We start from the raw sequence: 16,739 nt of genomic DNA, 5'->3' as shown, positions 1-16,739 counted from the left end.
TTATGTAAATATCACGAAATTTTATCTATCCCTCTTATTAGTTTTATATGCAGAGTAAGGATGGCTATCTTTGTCATGTGGGTAATGTGGCCACTAAGTTTTATTCTCTTGGAGAGTGCTGCAGCCTCATGGAAAACATTTAAAATTCCCCAAACAGATGTAATTGGTTTTGTCAGTGAATTCTCTGGTGTCAAATTCAAGCACTCCTCTGCAGTGAAATGTTTATCATTTTCTCTGCGTCTGATCTAAGTGAAGTGACAAATTCCTTTGCATCTATTAAAGAATATATATTGTGACAGTTAATATCTGTAATGATGGTAAAATGTCATATGTTTTAGCCTTTGAAACCACATATTTATGAATTTTTTGGCTTTGTAATTTCATATTCAGATAATATTAAGTATAATAGTGTCCAACCAGGCATAGCGGCCAGTCACCTGACAGGCTAAAGTGGCCATGTGGACACATTGCGTGAACATATAGCTTTAAATGTATTTACCTTGTTTCAAGACAACAGAATTGATAATAAAACAAGAGTATTTAATAAAATAAGTATATTAAGGCATTAGTATATTAACAGCTTGATGAAAAGCTATGTTCTTTTATTACATATGTATATTAAGACACTATAACTTGATGTTTATGCTGGATAAATTGCAAGCTGATCAAAATATTCCATAGTTAGACCTAAATGTTGGTTCAGATGGAGGAGTTTTGGGTCCAGGCTGGGGCCATAAGTTACACTGGTGAGGCTGAGCGGTCGGCAACAAAGGGGGGATTAACACATGCACTTCGTGAGCTTTAGACTAATAGCTACAGAAGAAATGCTGGCAGCTCACCTGCTCTAAAGTGACTGAATCAGGAGATAGGCAAGAATTTAAGACTTACAATAGACAGACATTCTTAAATATGGTTATAATCTGGATTGCTTCAAGAAAATATTGTAGAGCAAATCTAAGCATATCAAAATAATCACTGTAATGTTATGCATCCAATAATATGCCAATGGCAATTTTAACAATAAAAACATTGAAGTTGGAAATTACAGTGAAATTAATAATATTTCTACAAAATATGTTACTTATTACATATTAAATTATGTGGGTGAGCAAGGTCAACTAGGTGTTCGATAATAGCATGGCACCATAGCTATTATTGAAACAAGCAAAATCACTGTACATTCTTTAGTTCCTGCATATTGAATAGTTTTAAGTAATTTTTGTGCAAACACGTTGAGCCAAAAGGGTCTTCCACATTCACACAACCAAATGAAGTAGTATGGTGTTTTTCATGTTCATTATTTCATTTATTCTACTGCAATTGTCGTTTTTTATTATGAGTGCACTAGATACATATGTGTTTACGTTGAGAATTGAAGAATATTGTGTTTAATATCATTAGAGATGTTAGCAAGTAAGTTTTTATTTGAAATAAGTCTAGTTAGAATGCTTTTAGCATTAGAATGGTGGTCAATTTTGTGCATTTAATGACATTTTAAGAAAGTCATGTTTTTCGTGAGGGCCGTCTGAAGTCCTCCTTGGTGGGAGCAGTAGGTCATTGGAGAATGCTGGGAAGTGGAAGTGCTTTTGGGCACAAGGGAGAAGTAGCAGACTTTTACTCTGATGTCAGGCTACTGGAGGATGTAGCACTCAATATTATACATCATGTGATTGGAAAGTTTTGTAATTTATTTATTTATTTAGCAGCTTATGATGTACATCTATGGAGTAAGTCCAAGAACATATTTGCCTTGTCAGTTTTCCAATAAAATACATTACTTTTACTGATTCTACCTATAGTTTTGCTAAGATTACTACTAAATTTTAGCCACAACATTTCTGGACATTAACATCATAGTTACAAAATTTTAGATACTGTAAATGGAATGGATTTTATGTGGCATACATAACCTATGTACCTAAATTACAGAACATTTAATAATTGCAATAATTCTATGCTGTGTGTCCATCATTTTATATATACGATATAATACATTCACGTAGCACATACGTATTCTAGATCCCATTTTCTTTACATTTATAAAAAAAATTAACAGCAATAATACTGTAGAAAAACAAAATCTTAAGATAAAACAATGCTGTTAAGTAGTTAACACATTTTACTTTTTCTTTTCTGTATACCTGTGTACATTTTTCTTTTAGTGTACTAAGTCTGTTTGATTCATTATTTTCGTTTGAAAGAAATTGTCTGATTGAATATAAAGGGGTTTCTAATAGCAGTTGTTTGATTGACTGTTTGAACTTATCCTTCAATTTGTCATTAGTGATGTGTGGTGGTAAAGAGTTGTAAACCTTTACTGCCACATAACCACTGCGTCTTTCATATTGAGTTGTGTTACACTGCGGAATTCTTGATTTCTTGGTGTTTCTGGTGCGGTGGTGGTGTACATCTTCATTTTTGTTAAATTTATCTTTATGATCCCAAGCAAGGAGCAGAATTTTATATATATGTACAAGCTGTAGAAGGTTAGAATCTTATATTATTTGAACAGAGGCTTGCAACTATCTCTTGTCTTTTGTTTCCTATTATTCTAATTGCTCTCTTTTGTAATTTGAAAATTTTAATTACCTCAGTCAAGTGGGCCCAGATTTCTATACCACAGCTCATTATAGCACTGAAGTATGAAAAATACACCATGTGCACATCATCTTCAGTTATTAGCGGCTTAATTTTTCTCAGAGCAAAAATAGCACTGCTAAGTTTACTACTTATATTGGAAATTTGATCTTTCCGTCCTAAACAACTGTGATCCCTAAAAATTTAGCACTTTCAAATTCTCTTACATTTAGCTCTTTCAAATTTGTTAGTTCACTTGTTTTTCATTAGTTTTCTCATAATTGAGAATTAACCTATTCACTTCAAGCCAGTGGGTGATCATTTCAACTGTTGATTACTTTTACTTAGGGCCTCCTGTAACCTCAGTCTCACGGTTATGTTTGCTGTGTCATCTGCAAAGAGTATCAATTCACTGTCTACGTTACAAGGTAAATCAGTAAACAAACCATTGCTCGATTAACTTCCGACTGCTAACATTGTAAAATACGGAAATATATGTGTGTTAGGCAATACCCATGGCCACAGAATTGCCACAGTGCCAATGAAAAAATACAATTACAGGGCAAATGGTTTCGTGAAGCCTGGGGCTCCATTAAGTGAACTGAAAACCTTACAAAATTATGTGAAGTAACTTGTTTGTGTAAGGATGACTTTGTTGTATTGTTGGTAGGATAAAATGACGTATAAAGAAATGAGTCGTTCAAGGCTAGCACAGAATTGAGAAAATGCCCCAATAATTTATCTCACATGAATGTACTCATTGTAAATATCCCGCATCATCATGATTTACTGAGGTGGTCATGTGTAAACAGTTTGGAGTGAATGCTCCATACAGTTCACAGTCTTCATTTGAATGCATTAGGAATGTAGGTACTCATGAGAACAAATTTTACTTGTATTTCGCGGTGCAATGAAGTACCCAGGACAAGTGGAAATCAATTGCAAGTAACAAAGCATTCTTTTCATGCAGCGAAAAATATAGCCATCAATCATTGTCAAATCACGAAATGGTTGAAAACCAATAGGCCAGAAAGTAACATCCAAGCTGGGAAACAAACTCAAATTACGAAATGGTTCAAGCCAAAAAGAAATGAAGCACAAATTTTCCAAGCTCCAAAAATACTGGAAGACAAACAAGCTGCTGTACGTGTGAGCTCCAGAACAAGGAAAGCTCCAGAGAGGAACAGTGATTTTTTATGGCTGGCACCAGGGAAATCACTTCAGCACCATCCAGATCCAGCGTCATCAAGAATGTAACTATGGATGTAAGTACACAATATCAAAGTGACAAAGAAATGTACAAGCCAAGTGAGCAAGCTGATGGGCTGTTACATAAGAATCCAGACCTACCCTTTTGTGAGGATGGCTCATTATTAAATATTAGGTCTTTAAAAAATAAAATTGATGATCTTAGTAGTAACTATATAATGCATTGTAATATAAATAGTTTAAGTGCTTAATACTCATGTGACAGAAGCTCTAAGTTAGATGAGCTACAAGTTTTTTTTATTTCAATTTCTAAATGTTAAAGTAATTTGTTTAAATGAACACTGGCTTAGTAGTGATACCATAAAAATCTTAAATAAAACTACAAGGTAGCTACCAGCTTTTGTAGGATAAATAAGTCACGAGGAGATTCGTGCATACTCATTCATTCTCATTTAGATTACCATGTAAGATGTGACTTCAATTATTTTAATGAAGAGTGTATTTTTGAGGGTTGCTGTGTTGAGTTAAAGGACTTAAATGTTGTTATAATATCAATTTATAGAATCCCAGGGAAGGTGGCGACTGAGCATTTCCTACATAAATTTCAGAGTTTGTTAGCATACCTCAGTAAAGAAAAGAGGAAAAAAATTGTAGTTGCTGCTGATTTCAACATAAATATGTTGAATAAAACATGTGAGGTATCAAAATTTACAGACTTAATAAAAAAAAATATGACTTCAAATTAAATTTTTCTGAATCTACAAGAGAAAATGCTCAGTCAGCTACATCATTGACAATATTTTAACGAATTATGTATTTGAAGATGGATATAAATTTTGTCTAGATCTAGGAATTTCTGATCATATTAATGTTCAAATTCTTTGTACCAATTAGGCCTAAGTTGTGTCATCCATTATTTTGGCATGTCTCCTGTACACTAATCATATGATTAGAAATTGTATGTTATGAGACGAATAAAACACTATATATATATATATATATATATATATATATATATATATATATATATATATATATATATATATATATAAGGAAAAGGAGGGGTCCTAGAATACTACCATGTTGCACCCCCTGTTTTATATCTTGTAGTTCTGATAGCTGTCCCCCTGATGTGTGACACTTCCACTGCTTGTTTTCTGTTCTGCAGAAATGATTTTATGATATCAAGAGCAGTTCCTCTAATTTCATAGTGGTGTAGCTTCATTATTAATATGTGGTGATTGACAAGATCAAAAGCTTTAGATAATAATAATATTTATTCAACATCAAATACAATCCCTAGAAATAATACAGTTTCAGGACATCATACAGATTATTCTTCTGAATATGTCAGTTTATAAACTACAAACTAAAGATTTGTTTGTATTAATAAATTTTACATTTTGATGGATTTTACATTTGGTAGTATACAATCACGATATTACAAATATTGTTTTTATCAACATTGTATTAGTTGCGGGTTACTTAAAACTATGAGCTTGACATACTTATGAAGCACTTTTCATACAGATATAATACTCGTCTAGGGAATAAAAAGGGTTTTCAATTAGAATTCTTTTTAGCTGATCTTTTAATTTGTTAGTAGGAAGGGTTGCTTTTTGGTGGGGCATTGGTTAGCTTCAGCCTAGCATGAAGTGCATTTTTTTCATATAAAGCTGTTCTGTGGCTATTTACATGGTATCTGAACTTTTGCCTTTTATCATACTGGTGCAGGTCACAGTTGAAATTCGGATTTATTGTTTTCACAAGCAATATAACTTTCAATATGTATACACCTATAATGGTAAGCACACCTAATTTTGGGAACAGATTCCGACATGATTCTCGAGGTTTGGCACCACAAATAATTCTGATAACTTTTTTCTGTAGTATTAATAATGTACTTAGGCTGGCTTGAGTTGTTGCATCTCATATTTCTACAGCATAGTTTAAGTTTGATGAGAATAGGGCATGATAAGCAATTTTTAGTACACACATCTCCTTACAATATTTGCTAATCATATTTATAGCAAACACATTCTTCGACAGCTTACATGCTAAGGAATCAATATGCATGTCCCATTTGAGGCTGTCCTGGATTGTAATTCCCAAGAACTTTGTCCATTTTTCCTTTTTTACAATGTCATTTCCTATGGATAATTTCATGTCAAATTATATTTGTTTCCTTGTGTTAAATTCCATCATTGCAGTCTTTGAAGCACTTACATTTAGATAGCTTTCATTAAAATACTTGACTATTTCATTAGTTACACTGTTGCATTGTACCTCCAGACTCTCATAGTCTTCGTGTTTACACACTATTGATGTGTCATCTGCATACAATATTTTTGTACAGTTAGGAGAACAATACTGTATATCATTAACATAAATCAAGAAAAGAAGGGGTCCCAAGACAGAACCTTGAGGCACTCCATATCTGATATCAGTAATTTTAGATTTGTAAGACCCACTGTTTGTTTTAAGCAAGACAAATTGTTTTCTATTGCTCATATACGATTTTATTAGCTCATAGTCAGTTCCTCTGATACCCAGGTTCCACAGCTTGTCAAGTAATATGGTGATGTTGACACAATCAAAAGCTTTTTCTAGATCAAGGAACACTCCTGTTACATACTCCTTGTTCTCTATGGCCGTTATTATTTTGTCTATTAATTGTGCTGATGCTACTGATGTTGACTTGTTTTTCATAAAGCCATTCTGATTTTCAAATATTAAATTGTGTTGACTCAGGAATGTCATTAGTCTAGTATAAATAACTTTCTCAACTACCTTAGAAAATGCAGGTAAGATTGAGATGGGGTGGTAGTTTTCAATTTTAGATTTATCATCTTTCTTGTGAATCGGGGTTACTTGTGCTGTCTTTAGACTATCTGGGAAACTACCTGATGCAATTACATCATTTACTGCTGTGGCCATGGCATCAGATATGTTGTCTATGCATCTTTTCAGTGTACTGATAGACAATCTGTCATAGCCTGCTGATTTTGTATTTTTTAATGACATAACTATGTTTTTGACTTCCTTGTTATTGGTTGGGGCCAAGTATATGGTTTGTTTGATTGGAATGCCCCTATATATATATGCTGAAGATTCTTAAAATGGTCATTGACAGATTTTCCAACAGAAGAAAAGTACTCATTAAAAACATTTGCAATCTGACATTGACATTTCATGATATGCCCTTTATGGTTTATAGTAAAATCACTTGTTGATCTGTCCTTACAATCCCTAAAGCTATTTATTACTTTCCAAACAGCTAAACCTGTGTTAGTAGAGTTTCTTAACATTGTGGCTACATATTTACTTTTAGTTTCTAGCAGAAGATCTTTATAGTAACCCTGATAGTTATTAAATTCTATCTTTAGTCTATTATTGTTATTATTTATCATTGCATATTGGAAAAGTCCAAGTTTCTCTCTTGCTGTTTTTACTTCATTATTTATCCAGTTTTTTTTGTATCTTTTTGCAGTCATTTACTGTAAAGGTCATTTCTGGACATGAGACATTGAAGCAAACTGTTGAAATCTTTAACATTGTCGTCATTAGTCATTCTTTTTGTCACATATTGTTTCTCTTTTCTATTGACATGAAGATTTTCAGCTTCTATCAATACCTGTACTGCGTGGTGGTCAGAAATGGCAAGCTTCAGAACTGATGCACTGCATGTAAAGTGGGACATGTTAGTTATAATGTTGTCAATGCATGATTTTACACTATTGACCTCTCTAGTGGGCTCGTTTATCAGAAATGCTAAGTTAAATTGAGCTAGTATTAGCATTAGTTTTTTTAGGTACAGAGCCATTGGACAGCAAGTCAATGTTTATATCTCCAGTTAGTATTATGTTAACCCAGCCATTTTTATTGTAGTGTTTACTGTCAATGTCAACAAACAGGTCATTAAGAACATCAAAGAAACTATCTAGGCTACCAGATGGAGGTCTGTATAGGCCTATAATAATGAAGTTCTCTTTCCCCCACTTATAATTAATTGCTGCTAGTTCTATTACACCCTCAATACTGAAAGCACTTACATCTATTACACTATAATTACTACCACTGGCTGCAAAGATAGCTACACCGCCACCACATTTCTCTTTTCTACTGAAGGCAGAGCAAAAGATCATGGAAAGTGGCTTACATACACTAATTAGCTCATCTGTGTACCAGTGTTCACTTATAACTAAAACATCAGGGTTGTCAATTGCTGCAATGGTATCCAACTCGTTGTGCTTATTGCCAAGACTTTGAAAGTTCTGCTGAATTAATTTGAAAGTGAGTTTGGATTGTTGAACGCTTGATGGACGTGTCACCCTACCAGAACCACTTATACATTTATCACTAAAAAAGAAATATCAGTTGACAGAGTGGGTTTGGTATTTTTCACTATCCATTGATTGAAGTTGGTCTGTTTCCATGTACTGGGAGCCTGGGAAGAATCAGCTTTACCTGGTGTTTTCAGCAGCCATTTGTCCAATGTCGTCTGTCTATACCCATTCCTGCAGTCTTCTTGTGTTGTGGAGCACTCATTCTTCGAATGTGTGTGTTTTGAGTATACGTTGTTCCTAGCATTTACGACTATTTCACAAATAATGGACGCTAAGTGACTTTTTCCGCGCCGATTGAGGTGAAGGCCGAGAGTGGTGTAAAGATCTCTACTAAAATGTTGCACGTTAACCATTTGTATATTTGCGTAACGGTTGCAAATTTCTGCATATTGACTGTTTATATATGCTACTGCCCTTTTTACATACGAGAATTGAGGCAAGTCATACCTGTGTGGAATATTGAGAACAATGACGTTTGAGTCATTTAGATGGTTTAGAGCAGATTTTAGGGCATTAACAGCATGCAAACCATCGTTGTGTGCGACGTCATTTGCACCACCACATATTACAATGAAGTCTTCCTGCATTGTCTTTCGAGAGATATTGTTTTCAGTTGAAAGCACTTGGTCAAGACGACCGCCAGGTTTAATAAAACCTGAAGCATTTACTTCACTGTTTACGCTTTTTATTTCGTGTGCAAGGCCTCTAAGATGACCATCACCCATTAAACATACGTTTATTCTTCTTGCTGCATTTGTGGTGTTAGTTAAATTAACTATCGTCTTGAATGTTGAATTTACCTTGCTTCTGTTTACGAGTGACGGTTTTGGCTGGCGAGGTTCCACATTTTGCTTAATAACAGGCTTTTTTTTCAGATGGTGCACGATTTGATCTATTGTAGGTAGGCCTACCGTTTTTTGGAGCACGGCAGGAGAATTTATTACTAAAGACGACGAAATGATTGCGCTATGGTTAGCGTTACCGGTACACCCAGAATGTGTCGGAAAACTTGAAATGGCGACGGAATCTTCGGTCACTGTGTACACTTTATTTCTGTCGAATTCACTTACGCACTGCTCGGCGGTTTTTAGTTTTCTATTATCATTTTCAAGACATTTGAGTCTATCAGCTAACACTTTGTTTTCTGCCAAGGATCTGCGCACAATTTGTTGCTACGAATTAATAGTTTCAACTAGTTTTGCTTTGTCAGGATGGACTCCACATGTTACACACTTACATTTTGATCTGGATGATTTTTCACTGCAAGTTTTTTGCATGGCACTAGACTTGAAACTTTACGAAGCACTTTTGTTGTTCATCTTCTTGCTATTGATGCCGGATAACATTTGAAAATTCGAAATAACTGGAGGCACAAATTCACTAAACTTCTCAATCGCCGCCATCTTGAACCACAAAAAAACACCAACCGGGATTTGGCCTCGATTCAGGACTGCAGAGATTATACTAATAAGTTCAAATGCAGCTGACACTTTAGATTTTTCCTTCTGAAACCCAAACTGTACCATTTATGATAGAGTTTTTTTCAAAAAGTGCCAATAACCTAACAAATATTATTATTTTTAGGATCTTTGACAAAATGGGAAGGAGGCTAACTGGTCTGTAATTATCAGGGCACATGTGATCACCTTTTTTTTTTTTTTTTTAATAGTGGTAGTGCTATGGCAATCTTCATTCTATCTGGGTTGTTGATTCCTTTTTGAGACATGAGTTGACTAAGTGACAGTGGGGTTTAGCAGTTTCCCTAATAATTAGCTTCAAACTTGTATTTGACAGTCCATTTATGTCTGTGGATGCTTTATTTTTTAGTTTCTCTATTATTTTTCTTATATCTTGTTCAGTTGAGGATAAAGGTAACATGAGTTAGGGGTGACTTTTGTTTATTCTCAACTAGTTTTTGGGATTGCAGAGAATCACTATTGTTACCCTATGTAAGTTGTTGGCAGATTCTGGTAAAATATTGGTTGAAAGTGTTGCTAATGATTATTGGATCTTCTGTTACAACATTATTGATTTTTAGGCTCAAGCTGTTATTGTTATTTGCTGATGACTTTCCTGCTTCTCTATTTATTATCTTCCAAGTGCTTTTGACTTTGTTGGGAGCTTGTGTAATATTTCCATTATACAGTTTTTTTGCAGCTACTAAAGTTTTATTGTAAATCTTTTTATAGGCTCTATAATATTCAACAAAATGAATAGGCATATCTGGAGCTTTCCAAATTGCATGAAGAAGTTTCAACTTCTTACAGGATACTAATAGACCTTTTGTTAGCCATGGCAGATTTCCTTGCTTTTTCTTTATTGGTTGAGTTTTGGTTGGCAAACACTCTTCAATGATTTTTAAATATATATCTAGGAAACAGTTATATTTATAATTAACACTATTAGATAAGTACATTTCTGGCCACTTTTATAGATTTATCTTTAGGTCTGTTATGTTAGAACTTCTCATATCTCTGTAAGGGATAAAGATGAGGGAATGTAATTTCCCTGCTTCTTTTATTATTACTGTCTGTGAGTTGTGATCTGATAAATTCATGTCTTCTATTAGGCAATTATATCTGCCAGACTGAATATTTGTAATTATGTTATCAACGGCAGTTTGAGTGTTCATACCTATTCTCATATAGTTTTGAATTGTGTTTTGTAAACCATACATTATAAGTAAGATCTCTAGTTACGTTTTATATTTTGATTCAGATAGGGAGTCAATATTCAAGTCTCCACATAAAATTAACTTGTTCTTCCAAAATTGTGATAGCAGCTTACCAAGGTTTTTTATGAACATACTGAAGTCACCACTGGGAGCTCTGTATAAAGACATTATTACATAGGTTACATTTTTCAGTTCAGTTCTTATACAACTACACTCAAAATGTTTTTCAGTTGCATATATTTCCAATGGAATTGCAGTTGCAGAGCAGGAGGTGCAATCTCTAACAAATATGCAGCTACCACCATTTTTTAAATTCTTTCTCCAAAAGTACGATACTAACTTATAATTGTCTAAGTTTATACAAGTTATTTCATTGTTTTTTAGCCAATTTTCAGTTACACAGAGAACAGTAGGCCTTATACCAATGCTTTCCATAGCTACTTGTAAGTTTAAGGGTTTGTTTTTTATTGATTGAATGTTTTGATGTGTAATTATTAATGTATTGACTGAGGTATTTACTTGTCCTGTATTTAACTTTTTGTCCTTTTTATGGCACCCATCAGAAAAAAATCACTTAAGTGAGCTGGAGTTACTGCATGCCTCCTCTGTAGCTGAAACATTGTTGTTTCCCTTTGATGCTGAGCACTTCACTTCTGGTGAGGTGGTAATCTTCCCTTTCGGCACTGGAACTGCTGTCTTATTCCTCTTCTGTTGGTCATTGTTAGATGGTGATTTTGCTTTCTTCTTTTTCTCCTGCAGAGGATTATTTGATGTTTTTGATGTCAGATTCACTTCTTCAGTAGCACTGGATTGGTTTATATTTTTTGTATTGTTTTCCATTTCTTTTGTTTCCTCTAATGAAGAATGACTTTGTAGTTTTGATTTACAGTCCACTGAATTTTTCTGTGCACTTCAATTGAGAGGGTAATGCCGACAAATAATCAGCTTTTTATCAGAGGATTTTTTCTGCCTTTCTGACACAATATTGACTATTTGTTTGGCTATCGCCTGTTTCCCCAAAAAGTTAAGATGTAGGCCATGGACAGTATGAAATTTTCAACCAATATTGCTAATGTCTACAGTCACCATGTTTCTGAAATGCTTACATACTCATAACAGATGTTTATTTGCCCCTGTAATTTCTTTGTTCACACAGGACAATTTTGGTAAGTCGTATCTATGTGGAATATTGCATACTACCACGTTTGTGTGAGTAAGGTGGCTTAAGCATCTTTTCAGACTTCGTATGACCTTTTCAGTTTTACTTTTATATACATCATTTGACCCTCCGAATAATACAACAAAATCATTTTGATTAAGACTGGTACAATCGGGAGATTGTCCTAGCTTCCCTACTTCAGAAAATGGGGTGTTTGGTTTAGTAATATCTCTTGATTTTAGTTGTGTGGTCTGGTTGAAAATTTCCGCTAGTCCACAACCATGGCTGTCCACCAACAATATTACTTTACATATGTTATTTATCATTTTGTTTTTCTCTGGAGTCACCGTTTTAATGTTTCATTCCACTGCTAGTATATGCACACGAATTGTCACAATGTTGTTTTGTTTGTGTTTCACAGTTTCGGACACACTGTTTTCTTTTTTACATAATAATTTATCATTTTCTTGCTTTAGAGTCAAGACTTCACTTTTCAACACCTTGTAATATCTTGATAATTTCGCTTTTTGTTTTCACCGCTTTCTCAACTTCAGATGTTTCAAAATGTAAACAGTCGAGACATGTCCATAAATACACTGATGTATTTTAAGTTTATTTTGGCGTACCTTTCGTGAAGATTCCTTTCATCACCTTTTCATTACATTATTTACACAACGAGCTGTTCAACATTTTTGACAAGAGAATCACACTATCCATTTTCTGTAATACTTCTGTTTTTGGGGCATGAAAGAAGCAGTCTTATGAGAAGTAAAATTCAACTAGTAACTTTCAACCTAGCAATGAATTGTCAAAATATTGGGAACTCTATTACATTTTCTGCTACATTTTACTCAATATAAACTGCTGTTCACTATTTGTTATTCTGTAACCTTCGTTAAGTATATTTTTAGGACCATCATTTCTGTATAACTTTGCTTCATTTCTGAACAAATTATTAGACTTGTGCAACTTTAAACTCATGTTTCTGTCTACATTTATTTGTAAAATTTCCAAATTTTATCATTTATGACCATTGATCCTACTAAAATTTTTTATTATTAATTTATGATGATGATGTTTGGTTTGTGGGGTGCTCAAATGCATCGTTATCAGCGCCCGTACAAAACTCCAAACGTTGCTCAGTCCAATCTCACCATTTTTCAAGAATGATGATGAAATTATGAGGACAACACAAACACCCAGTCATCTCGAGTCAGGTGAAAATCCCCAACCCCGCCGGGAACTGAACCCGGGACCCTGTGCTGGGGAAGCAGGAACGCGACCTCGAGACCACGAGCTGCAGACATTATTAATTTATTCATATAACTGTTCTGTGATTAATTTATTACACTATAAGTTCATAATTTAATGAAGATTATTTAGCTGTTTTTGCTACTGGACGTAAAACAGATGTGTACGGCTCGACCCAATGACCTCATTGAGCCATGCCTTCAATATGTACATAGTCCAGTACCCATTCTTATTGCTAACTCACACTAATGAGTGTGTAGGTACAGTAAGGAACCTGGCAATTTACAATGCCATCACATTATTTCAGAAAATCACTACAAGAATCATGGGATTCCCAAGCTATGCAATAGGGACTGGATGCTGTCAGAAAAGAAAAGATACTGATTGCTACAGCAGTCAAAATATTATGTCTTAAGAAATACACTTAAAAGAGGAGCTTTTAAAAAACCAACATGCTGCTGAAGACGAGAAGCTTCTTGAGAATTTCACATGTATATTCCAACAAGAACAGGAGGAAGAACTACATAACTATATTTTTCATATGGTATGAAGATATTATGGCATATGTGAAACTGATTTATGTCACTTGACATCTCATATTGCTGAGCATAATGATGTACCACATCCATTCAAGAAAGGGAAAAAGTGGGCAGGCTAGGATTGATTGACACAGTTTAGATGAGAAATCCAAGCAAAAGCCCTATTGAACATATACCACTTCATTTTAGTCTTATTTTTCCTTTTCACTGTCTCTGAGCACTTTGTCCTATCTACTACGTAAAATGACCATTTTGGAAACATTCACTTCAGTTCACTTTTCCACCACAAAATGAGGATTTGAATAATAACTGTTTTATACTTATGGGATGTATACAGTTTATACATGTATAATACATATGCTGATCTATGACATGCCAAAGAAAAATATAATCCTTAGGGTGACCACTTAAACCAACTTTCCCCTAAATATTTTGATCAATAACATGTAAAATGTTTGAAGGTGAAGAAACAAATAAATAAATATTTTGAGATGTTTTACAAATGTATTGAGTTACACCACTATTACGCATATCCCTATGTCAATTTTTTAAATTAATTTTTATTCTACTATTGCGATTATTATCTCACAAATTCACCTCTTGAAACATAATATAGTCACAAAACTTTTATTGTTTTATTTTTTATGGAATTTCAGTTGACTGGGTGTTATCACGTGCTCTTACTATAGTTTTATGGCAGATAGTTTTCAAGGAAGAAGGTTTGTTTAGCACATTACTTCATTCTTCCATCGGGAAATCAGAAAAGTAACTGCAATAATAGAATTCATCTAACAAAATATTATGTATTGCACATTATTTATTGTGGTATTTCACATATATTGTGCAAAAGTTTTAAGCCTTAAACTAGAAAGTAGTTTCAGTTGGTGATCAAGAAGCAGTAAACCTATGCATCCAGGAATGCAGTAAACACTTAGTGGGTATCAGATATATCATAACCTAATACACCGGGCAATTAAAATTAAAGTGCAGCAACTGACAGAGGTCCAGTGTGGATTGTAATTATCATATGGCAGCGAAATTTGGTACATATGTTAATGTGTTAATATAAAACTGATTAATGCCGTACTAAAATTAGTTCCAGTTTTGGCCTCCAGGTGCAAATCTGGCACTGTGCACAGTTTGTATGATGACTGATTGCATTCCTCTCATATTCCACCAATGAACTGCATCTGTCATGTGCTTCACCTAAAACTGAGACAAAGTAATCATTCCGTTTCATATCCTCACAAATTTTTACACATGAGTATTTGTATGAGTTGACAAATGACGACTGTGACTCACTCATTTTGTAATCATAGGATAGGTCCATGTTTGGATGATTCTTCCTTGTCTGCCATCATTTTTCAACATGTAAAGTGTGTTTCTAATCATTGCAGGATTTTGTAATCATTGTTTTTATGTACTGCACTTTCATTTATTACCACATTTAATGATGTGACATTATAGTAAATTCTTTCAATACAATAAATTATATTCTGTTATCATTAAAACATACACTTATCTCTATTTTTGTTCTTAGTGATGCCTTCGAGTTGTCATGTTATAAAATACTGAATTAAGATGCACACTAGATCATTATAGAGACAGTAATGGAATACCCATAAAAAGGGCATGTAAATTTACCTGTATGCTGCCATGAAGTGTACTATCAGATTTTGGACTTTCTGGAATAGCTGCCAGTTCTGATTCAGTTGTTTCTGCTTCAATTGAGTAACTAAAATACAAGAAAAAATTTCTATGTTATTTGAAAGCAATGTTGAATTTGTTAATAAAGCACAGAGTTAAAGAGTTTATGTGTTATAATATGTTAAGTATCAGGTTTTGTTTATGACAAACTGTGTTCAGATCATGTGGCATAAAGAAGTATCATGTATTCAACAGCAGTAGTCTTAAATGAGTAGTATTACTAAACATACTATGCAGCTGGTGACATGTAACAGTTGATACTCAGAGGAGCTCAATGTACAGTTCTTCATGTTATCTGAGACTCTGGTCTGAAGATAGTCACACAGACCAAAACTGGATACCGGAATTAAAAATTAATAATATATTGTAATTTAGACTGTCAACTTTTTAATTTTTTGGTTGAAACTGTAATTTACAATCACTGTATTATAGTTACAGATTTTTCACACACCATTATCTAACAAATTTTGTATCATCATCATGGAAACACCCAGTACATCATAAACTACAGTATTCCTACCACATTTCTTTGAGGTACGCTGGACACTACTTCCTCTCCAATATGAGGATCATACTGATTTCTTTTAGCTAGGTAGTGTTTATTAAGTCACATACATGTTCTGATATTTCACAGGCAAATCTTCTTTACATGGGTGACTGCACTTCCTGCTTTCTGCAAGACACTAAACACTGAATCAACCTAGTTTGTTCTGTCTACAATCTGCTAATTCTCATTAATGAAAACACAAGTCTGCATTTCACACATTCAGTAAATGTAGAATCCACATTGATCCTTACATCCGATTTTTTTTTCTTTTATTTTGTGTTTGACTTTTCCTGTACCAAGTTATCTCATTTGTTTTCAGTTCTGCAGAAATTCTCAAAAGATGACAGTGGTGTGACTTTGCCTCTGAAGTTTACCTGAGACGGCCACTCAGCTCCATAACTCCTCTCCCTACAGATGACATGTATTATATATGTAATAATACTTATAGGAAAAAGAAAATTAGGTTGTGTCAAGATTGGTGAGTTGGTGATTTATGTTGAAGATATTCTGGGGGCATCATGATGTCACAGCAGGTAAGCAAGCAGGGGCTCAAAGTCTGCAGAGCTCCATCTATAGTGAAGTTCCATGTTTGCAGAACTTGGTAACTAAGGAGATCTATATAGAACACAGAAATGAATTTGACTCAGAACCATAAGGAGAGTTTCTTCATGTTATTACCTGGTTAATGAATTTATTGTCAATCAGAAGTTAAACTGATTTGTGATTGGGA

At 34.0% G+C, this 16,739-nt stretch overlaps 1 protein-coding gene across 1 annotated transcript in view; it reads right to left on the bottom strand.

The window, feature by feature from the left end:
* Positions 1–16,739, bottom strand: part of LOC126248502 (protein unc-79 homolog) — an 875,350-nt gene that overhangs the window by 385,345 nt on the left and 473,266 nt on the right. Inside the window, exon 31 of the mRNA XM_049949540.1 lies at positions 15,400–15,490. Coding sequence (XP_049805497.1) covers positions 15,400–15,490 — 91 coding nt within the window. The remainder of the gene's footprint in view (positions 1–15,399; positions 15,491–16,739) is intronic.

This window comes from Schistocerca nitens, chromosome 3 (assembly GCF_023898315.1).
Source record: "Schistocerca nitens isolate TAMUIC-IGC-003100 chromosome 3, iqSchNite1.1, whole genome shotgun sequence".
NCBI classification, from domain to species: domain Eukaryota; kingdom Metazoa; phylum Arthropoda; class Insecta; order Orthoptera; family Acrididae; genus Schistocerca; species Schistocerca nitens.
This window is presented reverse-complemented; position numbering and strand designations above follow the sequence as displayed.